We start from the raw sequence: 19827 nt of genomic DNA, 5'->3' as shown, positions 1-19827 counted from the left end.
ATTTTTTCTATAGTTCATTCAACATATTGAAATATTCAGTCTAGGCAAACAGGAAGTAGGTATCAGACAGATTAGAAAAGCTCTAGAACAACACAACTTTTCAGTCAAGCTGCTGATCAAAAATTGAATCATTATGTAAAGTAGTTTATGAGAAAAATGTGATGAAAAAGTGTTGGACAAATGCAAACACACGGACACACAAGATGATTTTTTTGGCCTTAGCAAAGCTGAATCTTAATGAATAAGTAAATTTTTAATTAATGGAATTTTTATCTTTTTAAGTATTACCTGGAAGTACATGCTTTGGTGTACTAGTATTTGTTGAAGAAACACTAGTATTTGTTCCAGGGTGTAGTTTATTGTGATCTGAAGTTATTTTTGAACTAGGCTCTGATCCTATTTCTGTAATGTTTGAAGGTCTTTGCTCTCGTGTTGTTCGAGAATCATGTTCAAGTTTATTAGTTGTTGAATGGCATTCATCAATGTTTCCATCTGTTAATACTAAAGTTTCAAGAAATGTAGCTGTATTTTCCATCTTAATTTTTGAAGACTGGTTACTCAAAATCTTTTCATTTCTCATTTTGTCTCCAAAGTAAACAGTTTTACCAATACAGGATGAAGGTAGACTGCTCTGTATATCTTCATTGGCATCTGCTGTTATATTTAATTCTACAGAGCCAATTTCTGAAGTAAAAAAAAGCAGCTTTATGAGTAGGTAAAAAAAGCATATGATTATTACATTGGTATTATTACACGTAAACTAGAGCCTCTGAGAAGCATTCATTCCTAATTATGCATCTTTGCCTACCAGAGAATCAATCTGAATGCCAGTAATGTAAATATTATATTCTCCACAAACAGGCCTTAAAATTGTGTGGATTCAAGTCTGGTTTAGAATTGACTTGATGTTGTCTTGCAGATAAAACAAGAATATGTCCATAGGAGTTAGGACACCATGCGCTGCTGGCACTATCATGACTATAAAATTTCGATGTTCAGTGAACCATGAAAATCTGGGTCAAAACCCTAAGTTGGCTAGATATCTTTGAAAAAGTTCACATAATTATTAAAAATAAGTGTTAAGACTCAGATCAACTTCCAGTCTCTAATAGATGTCCGTTCCTCAAATCGACATCCAATTAATGTAGTCATGTTCTCAAATCAGTGACCAATATTTTAACCATCTAATCGACATCCAATATGACGTCATGTATAACCAAAACGACGTTGGATCGATCAAAGACTCCTCTAATCAATGTCCAATGTCATTTAAGCATTTTATTATTAAGAGTTTCATCTTTATTTATATTATCTGTATAGTTTTGTCTTTGTGTAAAGCTGCTTAAAGAAACTAATTGTTTTCATATATCTTTATACTTTAAAAATGTCTAGTTCCTTTCATATTCATATAAATAAATGACTTGTGGATACATCCGTACTATGACATGTAGTTGGTATGGATACATCCGTACTATGACATGTAGTTGGTATGGATACATCCGTACTATGACATGTAGTTGGTATGGATACATCTGTACTATGACATGTAGTTGGTATGGATACATTCGTACTATGACATGTAGTTGGTATGGATACATCCGTACTATGACATGTAGTTGGTATGGATACATCGGTACTATGACATGTAGTTGGTATGGATACATCCGTACTATGACATGTAGTTGGTATGGATACATCCGTACCATGACATGTAGTTGGTATGGATACATCCGTACCATGACATGTAGTTGGTATGGATACATCCGTACCATGACATGTAGTTGGTATGGATACATCCGTACCATGACATGTAGTTGGTATGGATACATCCGTACTATGACATGTAGTTGGTATGGATACATCCGTACCATGACATGTAGTTGGTATGGATACATCCGTACCATGACATGTAGTTGGTATGGATACATCCGTACCATGACATGTAGTTAGGTAACTTGTACATCATTTGGTCTCTGGTGGAGAATTGTCTCATTGGCAATCATACCACATCTTCTTATCTATAATACTAAAATAACAAGGTCCAATTCGTTAGCCAGCATGACGTAAAAACAATGAATCAAAGAATTCAACTTTATATATAACTAATATACAACAATGGTGTTGTTCAAAATTACGCCATTCCAGGCCCTTTTGTTTTCCACATAATTAATAATACCAATAATTAACAAGTTCCGAATCCAATATCGATACCAATAGTATATGTCACATGTAGTTTCAGTTACCTGTTGCCTCTGTAAATCCCTCCTCTATTGGGAGAACCTAGAATCCTTCCAGTAGTTGTTTAAGTGTATGTTAAACTATAGTACACTATTTAACGAGTCTGTTTTCTTTCCACCTCAATACCACAATTAAATTTGGATAATTAGTTAAAAAAACATAATTTAGTATATAGTAAGCTTATTATTTTGTACATAAATTAGGCAGTTAGTTTTCTCGTTTGTTTTACATTTGTCATTTTGGGGCCTTTTCTTTTCGCTGACGTTGCTCATTGTTGAAGGCCGTACGGTGACCTATAGTTATTAATTTCTATGTCATTTGGTCTCTTGTGGAGAGTTGTCTCATTGGCAATCATAACACATCTTCTTTTTATATTTATTGTAGTAAGAAAACCAGGACGGGATCAATCTGAAAGATTTTGAAAGCAGAGAAAATTGTGCATCTTACAATCAGCATGACTTTATCAGATGACAATACGAAAACTAAAAATCCAGGCTAAAAATAAGGCATAGTTACTTTAATTCCGTCACGGACCCACGGGTGTGTTCTAGTTTTATATAAGACAATGAGACAACAACCCTACAACAAAGATCAATGAAAGACATCAAGGGGGCAATAAACAATGGCAAACACTATACAGAATAAAGATGTACAATTAATTGTTGAAAAGTATGATTATTTGGACACTACAAGATTTAAAATCTTATAATATTCAAAAAAATTTTGAGTTTTATGTTCAATCAACCATTTGCATTAGGGAATGTCTGTATCAAATCAGGAATATGAGTTGTTTTCATTAAATAGGGTTGTGACGTCATTTCAGCAAGTACATAAAAAGACATCATAATAAAATGCTCCGCAGGGCGCAGCTTGATACGACCGCAGAGGTCGAACCCTGAACAGTTGGGGCAAGTATGGACACAACATTCAAGCTTGATACAGCTCTGAATTTGGATTGTGATTAAATATTTGACACAGCATAGGTTTCTGACACAGAATGAATGTGGTCTAAGAACTTAAAAATTTTAAATTGGACATTCACCTATTATGGTCCAATATCCAAAATCTAAATACATGGTTAGATTCAGCATATCAAAGAACCCCAAGAATTCAATTTTTGATGAAATCAAACAAAGTTTAATTTTGGACCCTTTTGACCTCAATGTGGACAAAGTTGATAACGGGGCCCAAAAATCAAAAATCTAAATACATGGTTAGATTCAGCATATCAAAGAACCCCATATATTCAATTTTTGTTGAAATCAAACAAAGTTTAATTTTGGACCCCGATTTGGACCAACTTAAAAACTGGGCCCATAATCAAAAATCTAAATACATGTTTAGATTCAGCATATCAAAGAACCCTAAGAATTCAATTTTTGTTAAAATCAAACTTAGTTTAATTTTGGACCCTTTGGATCTTAATGTAGACCAATTTGAAAACGGAACCAAAAATTAAGAATCTAAATACACGGTTAGATTCGGCATATCAAAGAACCCCAATAATTCAATTTTTGATGAAATCAAACAAAGTTTAATTTTGGACCCTTTGGACCTCAATGTGGACCAATTTAAAAACGGGGCCCAAAATCCAAAAACTTAATACACGGTTAGATTCAGCATATTAAAGAACCCCAAGAATTCAAGAATAAAACCCCATTGAAATTGATCAAGAAATAAGCAATTTATACGAAGTATCTTCTTTTGCACAATACTGTGCAATTGAATATTTCTTGCTATTGCGCAATACTGCACAATTGACAATTTCTTGCTATTGCGCAATATTGTGCTATTGGATATTTCTTGCTATTGCGCAATACTGTGCAATTGAAGATTTCTTGCTATTGCGCAATACTGTGCAATTGAAGATTTCTTGCTATTGTGCAATACTGTGCAATTGAAAATTTCTTGCTATTGCACAATACTTATCATATAATAATTTACACATCCTGTTTGGTGTGTATCTCCTACCATATCATTATTATTTGCTTTTAAATATAAATCAGAAATAACCAACTTAAAATGGAAAATTTAAAAAAAAAAAAAAAAAGGAAAACCCCCCCCCCCCCAAATTTTTTGAACCCCCTTATGATTCATCATCCCCAAACTCAATCCCAGCCTTCCCTTTGTGGTATGGTACCTTGCAGTACAATTTCAGAGAGATCCATACACTTGAACACAAGTTATTGTCTGGAAACTAGAAAAATGTGTTTTTTGGCCCCTTTTTGGCCCCAAATTCCTGAACATTTCGGGCAATTACCCCCAAACTCAATTCTAGCTTTCCCTTTGTGATATGGAACCTTGTAGTACAATTTCAGAAATATCCAAACACTTACACACAAGTTATTGTCATGAAACTAGAAAAATGCTTGTTTTTTGCCCCTTTTTTGGCCTCTAATTCCTAAAATTTTGAGGCAATTACCCCAAAAATCAATCCCAGTATTCCCTGTATGATATGGAACCTTGTGGTACAATTTCAGAGAGATCAATATACTTTCACACAAGTTATTGTCATGAAACTAGAAAAATGCTTGTTTTTTGCCCCTTTTTTTGCCCCTTATTCCTAATATTTTGAGGCAATTACCCCCAAAAACAATCCCAGCATTCCCTTTGTGATATGGAACCTTGTGGTACAATGTCAGAGAGATCCATACATAAACACACAAGTTATATCTGGAAGTTACAAAAATGCTTATTTTTGGCCCCTTTTTGGCCCCTTATTCCTTAACTGTTGGTACCATAACCCCCAAAATCAATCCCAACCTTCCTTTTGTGGTATTGAACCTTATGGTAAAATTTCATTGAGATCCATTCACTTAAACTAAAGTTAGAGTGCGAAAACCGATGTGTCTTCGGACGATGCCGGACGACGCCAGACGACAACGACGACGACGACGACGACGACGCCAACGTCATACCAATATACGACCGCAAAAATTTTTGCGGTCGTATAAAAAGGACACTGATGAAAAACTCAAGATATTGGTCCTCTATTTTGAGAATAAATACTTTTAATTTGATATGGATTGGACACACTAAAACTATGGTAAATCGGGTAACTGGAACCACACATATATTTTTATTTGGCACTAAGGACGATAATTCAAATCAGCATAATGCTTTGTTAGAATCAAAATTGTTTTTTGTCCATCGTGGCTTTTTCATTTCTTCTCTGAACAAAATTCACTTTCAAACCTTCAGTAATCATGGTAATGGATTTTTTCCAAACACCAAACTCACCCGTTTCCAAATTGTCAGCATCCTTCTTTGTATCAACACCAATGCTCTTCATCATAGACTTAATAACAGTATGTTTTGTATAGTTTTGTGTCAAGTTATCAACATTAGCACTTTTCTGATTATAACCTTTGTAATCTGGTATGTTGTGGAACTTCACAGGAGACAAACTTTTTTCAGAATTTAACATATGATCGGATGTTGATCCTGCAATAATGTCTGGTTCTTGAATATCACAAGAACTGGATGTCTTGTTCATCATCAGAGCTTTGTTATGATATGGGGCTGCTGTGGCTCCTTTTAAACTGGTCAGCTCATCGTCATCCGATTCTTCTTGTGTCAGCATCTCCGTAGCTGTCAAGTCTACACTGTCTACATTAGAAATATTTTACAGTAAATTCATTGAAAAAAGTGATACTTATCAATATATTCAACAGAACAATTGTGTTCAACTTTCTTTAGTTTTATTTTTTTTATTTTGTAATATGTAATTGACAGTAATCAAAAAGTAAAGTGATTACTTTTGATAAATTGATTACACACAAAAATCAGAATTATCTATTATATTTGACTGTAATCATGCCCATCCCTATACTTCACATTCTTGCTCCTTGACCCTTTATCACTCACCTGTGCCTAACACTGACTATATATGGACTATTTGTATTTTGTTTATCACTGGATACAAACCAAACTAGAGACTCCAGGGATCTTGAATCCCTAACCTGGACTACTTTAAAAGAAAAGAAATGTAACAAGAGACATGTGGTTTATCTGATAGGAGACATTAAAACTTTGTAAAAAGATAAATATTTAACTACAGGAAGATAATACACCTCCAGCCACATATAGGAATGACACAGTAGTTTGTTTAGGGTCATTTTAATTCTATACATAAAAATCTTGAATTTTCTTGTTTTATCATTAAATAAAGGCAACAGTAGTATACCGCTGTTCAATAGTCATAAATCGATTAAGCAAAAACAAATCCGGGTCACAAACCAAAACCTAGGGAAACACATCAACTATAGGCGGAAAACAACGGAACAACAGAAACACTGAACTGCAACAAAAACAAACGTCAACATACATAGAAACAGACCATTTGATAATAACTGCCATATTCCTGACTTGGTACAGGACATTTTAAGAAAAAATGGTGGGTTGAACCTGGTTTTATGGCTAGCTAAACCTCCGGCTTATATGGCAATGTTAAAAATGCAGCTAAAATGACAACATTGCGTGACAGGAATACAGTACAAATAAAGGCAAGAACACTCAGGACAGAGAAACACATAAATAAATAATATAATAGTACATTACAACATGTAAACTGTAATATAAGGCACGATCATGTAAGACCAAACAGTAAACACACTTGAAAACAAACAACATAAATCAATAACACTGTAGACAAACCACGAGTAACTCGACTATACAGACAAATAAGACATATGTGAAATGTACTGAAAATACAGAATTCAACACAATATCCAACCATTAATTCATACGTAAAATGTTTTCCCTGGTTGGAAACATGGTAGCCAAAAAAAATATTCATCATAATTCTAAAATAGAGGATTCAAGGGGACTCTATTGCTCACTTTCCTGGAAAACTCTGACTCTCTTATAAAAATATTTCACTGGAATATTCATGGGCTATCACCACTGCAAGAGAGAATAATTGGAGCCATTAAAAACATATACTTGTCTCAGAAGGCTTAGTAGAAGAATGGCCACTGGTTTGTGTATAACACCCTCTATTCTTTTGAGCATCATTTTTAGTAAAACTGGAGGCATGACAAATAAATATAGATATATCAATCCTCAATGACAAAATCCCAAATGAAGGTCATAAATTCACTTTTTCCCTTAATTTTGATTAGTTGCTGATATGAAATACTGTGGATTCAATATCATTCCTGGGATACCAGTTTTCGGTACAGATGCACCACAAACTTAAATGTTTAACCAACAAAGTACAAATTTTCTGTCGGCTTGTAGGCAGACTTTTGAAAAACCATGAAATCAAGAAGTATGTCCAGTGCACGATGTTTTGTCGATATTATCAACATCGCAATGTCTACTTTATCGTGTCATTATTGTGTTTACATTGTATCCTATCTATATATATATATATATGTTCTGTACCTTTGTGTTTACATTGTTCACATCGTATACATCGTGATGTTGACAATATCGTTTCAACATCGTGTTTATGTTGTATATATAGAGTCTATACTTTTCTGTTTACATCGTTCTCATCGTATACATCGTGATGTTGACAATATCGTGTTTACATTATTCACATCGTTAACATCGTATTAATGTTGTGTAACAAGTCTATACCTTTGTGTTTACATCGTTCACATCGTATACATCGCAATGTTAACAATATCGTGTCAACATCATGTTTATGTTGTATATAGAGTCTATACCTTTCTGTTTACATCGTTCACATCGTATGCATCGCAATGTTAACAATATCGTGTCAACATCATGTTTATGTTGTATATAGAGTCTATACCTTTGTTTTTACATCGTTCACATCGTATACATCGCAATGTTAACAATATCGTGTCAACATCATGTTTATGTTGTATATAGAGTCTATACCTTTCTGTTTACATCGTTCACATCGTATACATCGTGATGTTGACAATATCGTGTCAACATCATGTTTATGTTGTACATGAAATCTATACCTTTCTGTTTACATCGTTCACAACGTATAAACCCTAAGCCAGGAATATCACATTATATACCCTGTATGAAACCATATATATTACTGATTATCCCTGCCTATTTTTTTTTATCAATATCAGGTATTTGTTTAACATTCACCACGCAGTATATATTTTCAGTACATGATTATTATTTCCTAATATTTTGTGTAATTCTTTTAAATACAAGTTTCCATCTTCTCAAATATTGTTTTATTCTTCATTGATATTTTTCAATGTATACTGTTTGTATTTTCTATGTATTTTTTTTAACAACAACAAATACTAAAAAAAAAAAACTTGATATTTTCCGCAAATGATTTTATAATTTGCTGTGAAAATAATTCTATTATATATGCAATAATTTGTAATAGCAATTTAATACATTACTTAAGTATTGAATGTGTAAATAGCGTGGTTTTAAATCAAAAACATATAATTGACGGATACACTTCATTATTTTCCCTCTGAGAGCCTCTTACATTCTTTAAGTGTTCTGCATAGCTTAAGACTACGTCACATAGTAACGTTTGCTATGATGACGTTGTTGATGTTTTATAATTGGGGTAATACATGAAGTATATACCCCGACAGTTTCCTGAATATATACTGACATCTCCGTATTGTTATCCAATTACAAAAATTTACACATTTGTAATCAATAATATACCGTTAATAAATTGTAATATATCGATGTAAACATTTTATTACATTTCAAACATTATAAATAATGCTGACACCATATCGTGCACACTACAATGTAAACGATGTAAACACGTTATTGATAATGCATTGTATACATAGCGATGTTAAAGATGTCAACGATGTAAACAGTATATAAGAGTTGTTACAATGTAAACGATGTTGACAATATATCTTGTTAACATTGTTAATATCGCAATGTAAACGATGTAAACACTACATCATTTCTACATCGTATACATTGCGATGTATACGATGTCAACGATGTAAACAGTATAAAACAGCTGTTACAATGTTAACGATGTTGACACAATATAGTGTTAGCATTGTTGATATCGCAATGTAAACGATGTAAACACGATATTTTTACAACATTGTATACATCGCGATGTTAACGATGTCAACGATGTAAACAATATATAAGAGTTCATACAATGTAAACGATATTGACACGATATCGTGTTATTATTGTAAATATCGCGATGTTGACAATATTGTTTTAACATTGTGCACTGGACATGGATGGAAATCAATTATCCACATAATTGCAATGTTCCCTTAATCCACAAAAATTGATACCCATGAAAATAAATGAATACATAGTACCTTAACCTAGTCAAGTAAATCAGGTACAAATGTCATGTCTTACCACATAAACTCTCTGCTTCTGCTGTTAACATGACACATGAATTATAAGACTGGTCTAAAATCTTCATTACATCTAAATAATGCTGCATAAACCGGCCACTGTCCTTCTCTGCCAAAAGCCTTTCCGCTTGCTCATCAGCCTAAATGTGATGATAAAAATATTCTCAGCAAACTTTGTGCAAGTCCTATCAAGGAATAATTTGTCTTAGAATTTTAGTCTTATTTTACACAGATCAAGAACTGTATCTTATAAAAACATTGTATGTGCTTTTATAATTTTCCTTTTTTTACTGCAATATTTTAACATTAAGAAGCACCATTAATGTATAACAAGGATCTGTAAAATTTTCACACTATTTCGGTCATTTGCAGGGGATTTGAAAGCTGGGGTAGTTTTTTTTATTGGTCAAAATCACATAGGTCAGTACAACATAAACAAATATGGAATGCAAGAGATCAATCTGCAATGATTTTAATGAGTTAAAGTAATCAATCATGTTACTTCCAATTTTGAAAAGCATTAATAAACCACAAGTTTTAAGTTGATTTATAAATTAGGAATGAATTTCAGATTTTTTCTTCTGACTATTAAATGGCAGTAGTTCAAAGCATTCTGAGAAAAATACTTATAAAAGCTATCAAATTTATTTTAATATGAATGATAATGATAACATCTAATGTTGAGGCTAGGTGACTCTGCAGTAAGATGTGAACACTAGCATTGACCAATGAAGAGATTTTAACAGCTGTCAAATTTATTTTAATATTAGTTTCTTTGATCAATCATGCCAATTGGTTATTTTATATTTTATATTCCACTGCATGTAAATACTGATAGTTAAATGAACAGTTTATTGGTTGAGACTATCCCTTGTGACATTGAACATAATATCATCTTCCCCTCTTTACATTATATCTACCTCACCCAATGTAAGGCTCAATGTATTTGAAATTTCAAAGCTTTTTTACAAAAGGAAATAATTGTCTACATCAGTCTAAGCTTATTTGAGGGGTGTAATCAACACAGAAAAAAAAACTTCCTCAGTAGGCTATGAAAAACCAGAATGTGTCCATAGTACACAGATGCCCTACTCGCACTGTCATTTTCTGTTCAGTGGACCGTGAAATTGGGGTCAAAACTCTAATTTGGCATTAAAATTAGAAAGATCATATCATAGGGAAAATGTTTACTAAGTTTCAAGTTGATTGGGCTTCAACTTCATCAAAAACTACCTTGGCCAAAAACTTTAACCTGAAGCTGGACAGACGGACGAACGAACAGACGAATGGACTGATGGACGGACGGACGGACAAACGAACAGACGCACAGACCAGAAAACATAATGCCCCTAGGAGGGGCATGAAAATGACTTACATAAAGTCCAATGTACTGGATATGAACAACATTTTTGCTGACTTCTAATACATTTGATTCATATCATATTCATCACCAGAAAACTTTTATACTGTACACTGACTTCTGATGTCATTTAAATGTTTTTTAGGCAAACTGTATTCCTGCATTCTTGAACTGACAAGGTCATTGTCCCTGCTTGGCATTTTTCATGCACCCCTCTTAAATTTATTGTGTACATTTAACAATCCTATCTACACAATTTTTTATCATTTATCACATCTATCTAAGCCTACAGACCCTATTTCTTTTCAATGTGAGACAGTAAACACATGCATAAGTTTAGAAAAATTTATGTGAGATCATGAGGACACATAATTTATCATTTAACGTGATGACGCTCGACTTTGTATAAATAGTCTACTGTAAAGTGTTCATAACTTCACATTAAATAGATTTGAAAGTGACCTTGAATATTCATGAAAAATTCTTTAGGAAATCCTGAATTCTACAGTTGTAAATTTTCTTAAGCTTTTTACCAATAATTATATACAAATCTTTACAATATCAGCTATACCTCAGAAACAAAGCTATCCACCAAAGCCATGAAGATATTTCTCTGTTCATGGATACTGTTTTTTTTCTCCCGCACTTTTTTCTGTAGACTAATGATCTTCTTAGATGACATTTTAGTTGTTCTGTATAGATCTACCCAGTTATACTGAATGACAAAAATAAATAGATATAAATAAATTACAATCTCTACTTTTTGATCCAGTCTATTGATATATTCTTTTAAATGACAGAATTATAATCACCTTGTTAAAATTTCTTAAAAAATTTGAAAACCAATACAAGATATATAAAATTGATTTTTTATATTAATGAATCAGTTTCAAGTTTACATCTAGATATCCTTATTTGTTTATCTCTCTTAGGAGAAGACAGTTAAAACTTGTAAATGAATGAAAATCTGGTCATATTCAATTCTAAGTATAAGCAAACATGACCATTGGTTAAATCATTCTGATAGTATGTTTAAAAATAAGCAGATGTGTTAAGATTACCAATGAGGCAACAATCAAGCAAGTTTCAACTTCAGGTCAATGTATGGTCTTCAACAATTAGCTGAACTAATACAAAATAATACACTATACAAGGCCCATTTACATGATTCACTGAATGAGTAACAATTAAAACAAGAGGCTCACCTGTCATGCTGATTTTTTTGAGAATTACAGTTTTATGCTACCTCCTATAGTCTTTGAGGTTTGCAAAACAATGTGAAAATTGGAAAAAAAAACAGTATTTCAGGGGCAATAACTCAATACTGGTTTGACCAATTTCACTGAAATGGACAGGGTAGATAGATCTTAATGTGCTGATTTATTTTTGCAATATAATTTTTTAACTCAGCATGCTCATACAAAGGTTGATACCAAATTTCAGACGTATTTGACTCGTAGCTCTTGAGAAAAATGAAATGACTACTATTAAGCATTCTCACATGAAGCTTGTTTTCAGAAAGTTATTTAGAGTTCCTTGAGTTAGAAAGACAATTTTAATGAGACAGATTGAGGTTATTCTGTATACCCCCCTCAGCAGAGATATTATTAAACCAATGAACAGACAGCAACAATCCGTACACCCTAGCAAGAAAGCAGACCAGAGAGAAAACAATGACGCCAAACTCAAACAAAAGTATCTTCTATATGTATTAAATGGATCTTTAAATACTGTTAAAAGGAAAATTATTTTTTATTTAAGATTTTGGAAGGAAAACATGTACTTTCTTTTCAGTGCTCATCTGTTTAGGGTGTTGCTGTCATGTAAAATGCAATGCATTGGTTCAAGGTGTGGTAGCTTGTTTAAATTTTTCACTGTTTTTTTGTGGCTATAAGGGATTCCGTGGGCGGTGAAATCAGAAAATTGCTCAGGTCACATAATCATAAAAGGAATTATTCAAAGAGTTTGTTCAACCCTGAGGCTAGATACCCTAAGTGGTAGATTTATCTTGGAAAACAGTTTGGTGTTAACAATTTACCTATTGTATTTATACTGTTGGTGTACTACAATACCGGTTATGTAGAAACTCCAAGATAAAGTAACCAGCAATATGGGAACGCCTAAATATTGTGTTTGGTCAAACTGCATCCAAGAAAAGCTGGTCCCTCTTAGCCAAAGACCATCTGGCTGCTTATATAATGACTGGCAGTTTTGTGATCATATTTGTTAGAATCAGAAACACTGTGAGAGAGGGTCAAACCAATATTTGACTGACAGGTCAGACAGAAGGACTATCAGACAAATTTTGAGACCTACATGCAAGAGTCTTTGTACTGTATAATAATGTCTGTATAGCTATGAAACTAACTCTAATGGTCCTTGTAATATTTTTTTTTGACAGTGAGGACCATTCCCCATAACCAAAAATAATTCTCACAATGGCACTAGAATCATACAATCATGCTAGGCTATATATATATATTACCAAATTAGCTGATTGATAATAAGTGTTTTTTAGGAAGATAATAAGTGCTTTTTAGGAAGTTGAAGTATTTTGTTTGTATGTGCTACTGTTTTAATATAGTAATATGGTTTATATATATTCGGACAAAAGCTCATTAGAGCTTGCATTTTATTGATCACCTGTACTTGACAATCGCAATACTGGATACTAAAATAAAATTTTGTTCCAGTATTCTGGTTTTAAACACAATTGGTTACCTGTAAGGAAATTAAATTTGTTAATGATTACAAAAAATAAATTGTTCCCCTTAATTACATGAAGCATGGGATATCAGGAATATGAATTCTTTGATGGTTATAAAATGACAATTGTTATCTGATGAAATAGAAACAAAGCCTCACATTCTTTGGACAATTGGTAGTTAAAATGCAAAGATACATCAAATTTATAGAAAAGTATAGAATATGATTCTCATTTTGTTTTAAAATGTCACAAACAAATAAATCCCGTCCAATCTTTAGTTTCAACCGTCTCTGTGGTCTTGTGGTAGCCTGTTCGCCTTGAGTGTGGGAGGTTGTATGTTTGAACCCTGGACGGGGCAAACCAAAGACTTTAAAATTGGTATTTGTTGCTTCTCCGCTAAGCACATGGCATTTAGGAGTAAGAGCAAAGACTGGTCAGCGCGAAATCAGAATAATGTGTCCAGGTAAGGTGACACGTCTTCCTGGGGACTGTTACCTTGTGAACTAGCACGTTAAAAATCAGGCTCAGCGTGTCGGTCTAGTTGTGATACCACCAAATTTTAGAACGTCACATCCGGTTGCATACGAAAAAGGGTCGAAAAAAATATTCCCTTGAATTTGACAGTTGTATGAAATTAATCCTACATTTCATCGCAGTAAAAAAAATTCTGAGTCATAAACATATATATCTTGGGTGTTTCAAAGCACCATTATTTTTTTATTTGGTGTTGCTATAGAATATTTTGGAAACTTCAGGTTACATGGTTACTAAAGCTAGTACACAGGAAATAAACTGCTTCGCTGAGCGCAGCTGGATACGCCCGCAGAGGTCTAACCCCGAACAGTTGGGGCAAAAATGGACACAATATTCAAGCTTGATACAGGTCTGAATTTGGATTGTAATTAAATATTTGACATACATGTATTATAGGTTTCTGAATAAATGTAGTCAAAGAACTTGAAGTTGGTTATATGAATTGAATTTATATTCAATTAAAGATTTGACTTGCTGTTGTGCAATACACTGTGCTGTTGCGCAATACTTAGTAAATCTGTTGTCAGACTATAAACAAATAAAATTTATAAAATTCTAAAGGGAGCTTACATCAATAGATATAAACAGTTCACCAAAGTTTCATACGAATTGCTGAAAGCATTTTTGAGTTATTGTATGAAAAATGGAAAATCCCCCCTTTTTTAATGAATAAACCCCATAATTCGGAAATGTAAAATCTAAAATTTATAAAATTCTAAAGGGAGCTTACATCAATAGATATCAACAATTCATCAAAGTTTCATGAGAACTGCTGAAAGCATTTTGAGTTATTGTCCGAAAACTGGAAAATCCCCCTTTTTTTATGAATAAAACCCCATAACTCACTGGAAAATCCCCCTTTTTTTTTGAATAAAACCCCATAACTCGGAAACGTAAAATCTAAAATTTATAAAAATCCAAAGGGAGCTCATGTCAATAGATATAAACAATCAACCAAAATTTCTTGCAAGTTGGTGAAAGCATTCTTGAGTTATTGTCCAAAAACTGGAAAATCCCCCTTTTTTTAATGAATAAAACCCCTTAACTTGGAAACCTAAAATCTAAAATTTATAAAAAACGAAAGGGAGCTCACGTCAATAGATATAAACAATTCACCAAAGTTTTATGCAAATTGGTTAAAGCGTTTTTGAGTTAATGTCCGACATGTTGACGACGGACAGACGGACAGACGGACGTACAAAGGTATACCATAATACGTCCCGTAAACGGGCGTATAAAAAAGGGGTGAAAATTTGATTGGTTAACTTCCAGTGATGGTTATTTTCTTATATGCAATGAAATGTTATGTGAAATTTTGTCTATAGTACTGAACAGGATAAAACTTTACTCATGCCAAGTATTTCTTTATTTGAACAAAGATAAATTCTGCACAATTTTTTGAAAAGTGCAAATTTAACAAAGACTAATAGAGGAAACACAATGGCGGTATTACACCTATTATGGGAAGCTGCACATGCACCTTTGACTTTGTGTGTACTCTCATTTGTTAAAATTTCATGCTATTTAAGTGAAATATTACAAAAATGAAATATTCTGAGTGGATTGAGTCTCAAAAACACATCTTATGAGAAAATTGCCTTAAAACAGGACTCTTCCATGAATATTAGTAGACAGAGCAAGCCATACTCAATCTTATGAGAAAATTGCCCTAAAACAGGACTATACCATGAATATTAGTAGACTGAGCAAGCCATACTCAGTGTTTTGGGGAGCTTTTTCTGACTTTTTTTCCTTATTTCTTATATTTTGCTATAACAGAAAACGTTTTTTTATTGATACATCTTTTTGTCTTCAAATATTTAAATGATGGCACTGGCTACGATTACGTTGAAAACTTATTACAAACGTAACAATAATATTTGTGTCTACAGTTACTTATGTTATTGTTAAGTTAATGCATTTCAATGTATGATGGTAATAGTAATATAGTATGTCCCATATGTCAAATGTATGTACATGATGTATGTAATTATATAATATATTAAAACACAACTTGAAAACTTTTATTCCTAAACAAATCAATGATACAATATTGCATACAGATTATATATTTTATTTATAATTGGCAGCATCTACACATCCAGTATGTACCTTTGGGTGCAAGTTCTAGTCCCGACGCATTTTTGGTGAAACCACTCAAGGCAGCTATCACAAACAAGTTTTAGATCTGATTTAAACGCATCAAAAGTTTGAAATTTTTCACCCAAAGAAAACTTGGTAATTAGTATGACTTTTTTCATTGTTCAAAGTATAATGACAGTACTATGGGTAAGTGTGCATTTAAATACATAGAAGTGAACACATTTCTTCTAAATATTTAGCCACTGGATGTTAAGCAACCAACAATTAATCAATCTAAACATTGAACTAAATACTACTAAACTGCAGTATCTTGAAGAACATTAAAACAATTAATACTTGAAAACTAAACGTATCAACAGAGAAGTTTCTGAATGACAGAGTTATCCCCCCTTACATCTATGTTGTTTAAAAAGACACATTTGCCAATAAAGTTGCTTTTGCCGGGAAATTTGAATTTTTTTACCTAAAGGAAACGATAGCTGAGTAAGGTTGTTGTTGATCGGAAAATCAATACATGGTGGTGATAGAAGAATCATTAAGGAAGGACACGAGTGCCTTTGCAAGGTATATAATCACATAGAAATATTTTTAATTATTTTTATCTAAAGAAGGGTAGGCTATTCAAAAATGGCGACTTAGATCCCTTTAGGAATTTTCAGTATACGGATATGGCTAGTAAAACTGCACATTGCTAGGATTTTTCAGTATACTGATATGGAAATGGCCCCATTGCTAGAAAACAAAAAAATATTGATGCCAATGTAAAAATCGTTAATAATGTAAGAGGGTGGTGAAGGGTTATTTTCGTGCAACGTGATCGCCGTTTTTTATTTCACGTTCAACGTGTTTTTACTTTTTTATTTGACGTTCAGTCGTGCAAGACAGGTGCCTCGTTCAACGTGTTTTGCTTATTTAATCTTGCGTGCATCATTATTTTCAAGTGCTTATTTTGCTTGCTCTGTATTTTTCAAATAAAATTCAAACCACTTGGCAGAGATCGTCAAGAAAAAAATGGATTCAATTTTGTTTTTTGATAAAGCAGAAAGGCCTTTGATAATGTTCCTTATCGATTTTGGAGCTTCCAAGATATATGTACTGGTTTGGCCTAACACATTGTTCATTAAGTATTAAGTAACTACATCACACTGACATTTTATTGTCTAAACAAATTCATAACGGGCCATACATATTTATTTTTGTCGTATTCTTTTGATTCGATTCAGTTTGCGATAAATTCAAAATCGTTATACCATATGCTACTATAGTCCTCTGGTATGAATATGTTGATGGATTGCTGTATTGCCATATATGTCTCTAGTTCATGATTGTTATGTTAGAAAACATCAAAAAATAAAAGGACTAATGAGACCTGCATGGAGTGAATTACTAGGGAAAGCTGTAGGATTATGGATATATTACAATCAACTTGTGCTTCTGTTCGTCAATCCAACAAATATTTCCGTTAGATTTTTCTAAGAAACAACTTTACATAATGACTTCATATTAAGTTCAAATCTGATATGTTTTTAACTTGTGAACACTTTTCGGATCTCCTAGATACATGCTTTCTCATTGCTGATTCTTTGATTTTTTGGTAAAATGAAAAGAATGACTTTAAATAGGTTTGACATCTGAACAGTGATGAGCTTTAACGTGTTTGTACTTTCCATCATCTTTCAGTTCAAACTTCCAATTTCTGATACTTTTAACCACGAGTCGTGGCAGCTGGTGGTATGGATAACATGACAACGTGTTTATTCTTGTTAAAAAAGACAATGAAATAGATCAAGAATACACTTTCGTTTCTGCGGGATATTTGCATTTTAAAAGTTAAGAAGATCGTTATATACTTTTTTAAAAGCCATAAACCATTTATATTATAAATGTGTATACTAAATCTGGAATATCAAGTAAAACAGAGAGTTTATATATACAAGAAGACAGTAACTCAGTCACAAACAGTTCACATCAAAGTCTTTCTCCTTTCTTTTTCGTGCAACATTCATGACAGATTTCAAGTTCAACATGAAATTATGTCTTATTTCACGTTTTTTTCCATACAAGCACCCCCCTTTACCACCCTCATGTAATACAAATAGACAGGAAATACGAAAAAAATTTGCAAAACATTGTTTAACAAAATTTTAATCTGCTAACCGAGCCCCTGTGCTTAGAAGTTAGAACCATTCGTTACAGATCCACAGCTATGACCTTTCATGAGGACTTTTAATCACACTGGCACTTTTTTCTATCTATTATACATTGATAGTCGACCTTCCAACGAAGTATTTGATAGAAACAAGTGCCTATGCTTACTTAATTCAGTACGTAGCTATTCATTTTAGACCACTGTGTTATTGTCAACACTTGAAATCATGTTTGCCTAAAAGAAAATCTGGTATTAGCTCAAATTCAAACAAATCTGACTATCAATTACACATCAAATGTATCTTTATCACTTCTTCAATCTACTGTCAAATTTTGACAAACTCCCGCCATCTCCACGTGCATTGAAGTAAGGGGAATAATTACCGAATAAAATATGACCAAAATCCACAATGGCGAAAGGGACAGAAAAGTACGTAAAAAGTAAAATAACAAAAATTCCGAACTCTTTTATAGAGGAGAAATATTGTCAAAAATTAATATTGTAATAAATATTAACACTTTTTTTAAAATGCTACATGTTTGTATCGTTTTCTGTCTATTGTTTTGTTATTTACAATATACAATATACAATATTTATTAGCAGACTGAGCGGGTGGATTTAGAGGGTTTTGTAGGGGGCCCGGGCCCCCCCTTTTGTGGGACAAATTTGGTTGATTATTTAGGGAATCACCGAAGCATGACTGGAGCGGGCCCCCTCTTAGAAGTCAGTGCCCCCCTCCCCTTTATGAAAATTTCTGGATCCGCCACTGATTAGCACAAATACATTTACATTAAATGATTATATCATTGAAAAATTGAAATAATAAACTGACAATAATTAAATAAGAGTGACAGTGGTATTCACACGAAAGAGAAGACAACAAATATGTGTGTATTGACAGATAAACAATTATTAATGTCCATGAACAAAAAAGGATGCATATCAAAAAATAAAAGACTACATTTTCTCAATAAAAGATCGACAATCTTTTATGTTTCTGTATTGTTATGAGTTACAATTTATGACTAAAATCCGCAATTAAAGACCCATCGAAACAACATCTGATACAAAAATTTAATAACACTTTTAGATATTTGGATGATATATTGGCTCTCAATAATGACGACTACAGTATGTACACTAAAGAGATTTATCCTGCTGAACTGACTTTAAATAAAGCTAATATTAACAATGAGCACTGCCCTTTCCTGGATCTTGGTATCTATATCGTAAACGGGAAGCTTAATACCAAGATTTATGATAAAAGAGACGATATTTCATTTCCTATTGTTAATTTATCCATTTTTAAATGGTGACGTTCCCTTGTCATCATCTTATGGTGTTTATATATCTCAATTTGTTCGATTCGCTCGTGTATGTAACAACGTATTTGATTTTAACGAAAGAAATCTCTGTATTACTGAAA

The 19827-nt window shown here is 32.8% G+C and overlaps 1 protein-coding gene and 1 long non-coding RNA gene across 2 annotated transcripts in view; one reads left to right on the top strand and one right to left on the bottom strand.

Moving 5' to 3' along the window:
* The window catches only part of LOC127734675 (uncharacterized), a 60138-nt gene extending 45460 nt beyond the window's left edge, over nucleotides 1–14678 (top strand). The window contains exon 2 of the long non-coding RNA XR_007997706.1: nucleotides 14499–14678. This is a non-coding gene — a long non-coding RNA (uncharacterized LOC127734675). The remainder of the gene's footprint in view (nucleotides 1–14498) is intronic.
* The window catches only part of LOC127730970 (uncharacterized), a 64191-nt gene extending 45433 nt beyond the window's left edge, over nucleotides 1–18758 (bottom strand). Inside the window, exons 1-5 of the mRNA XM_052239656.1 lie at nucleotides 18690–18758; nucleotides 11480–11623; nucleotides 9550–9688; nucleotides 5479–5847; nucleotides 289–684 (exon numbers count right to left, since the gene is read on the bottom strand). Of these exons, the coding sequence (XP_052095616.1) occupies nucleotides 289–684; nucleotides 5479–5847; nucleotides 9550–9688; nucleotides 11480–11590 (1015 nt within the window). The 5' untranslated portion in view covers nucleotides 11591–11623; nucleotides 18690–18758. The remainder of the gene's footprint in view (nucleotides 1–288; nucleotides 685–5478; nucleotides 5848–9549; nucleotides 9689–11479; nucleotides 11624–18689) is intronic.
* Between the last annotated feature and the right edge of the window lie 1069 nt (nucleotides 18759–19827).

The sequence above is a fragment of the Mytilus californianus genome, unplaced genomic scaffold (assembly GCF_021869535.1).
Source record: "Mytilus californianus isolate M0D057914Y unplaced genomic scaffold, xbMytCali1.0.p SCAF_1, whole genome shotgun sequence".
Classification (NCBI taxonomy): domain Eukaryota; kingdom Metazoa; phylum Mollusca; class Bivalvia; order Mytilida; family Mytilidae; genus Mytilus; species Mytilus californianus.
The sequence above is the reverse complement of the archived record's forward strand: the minus strand, read 5'-3'. Positions and strand labels throughout refer to the sequence as shown.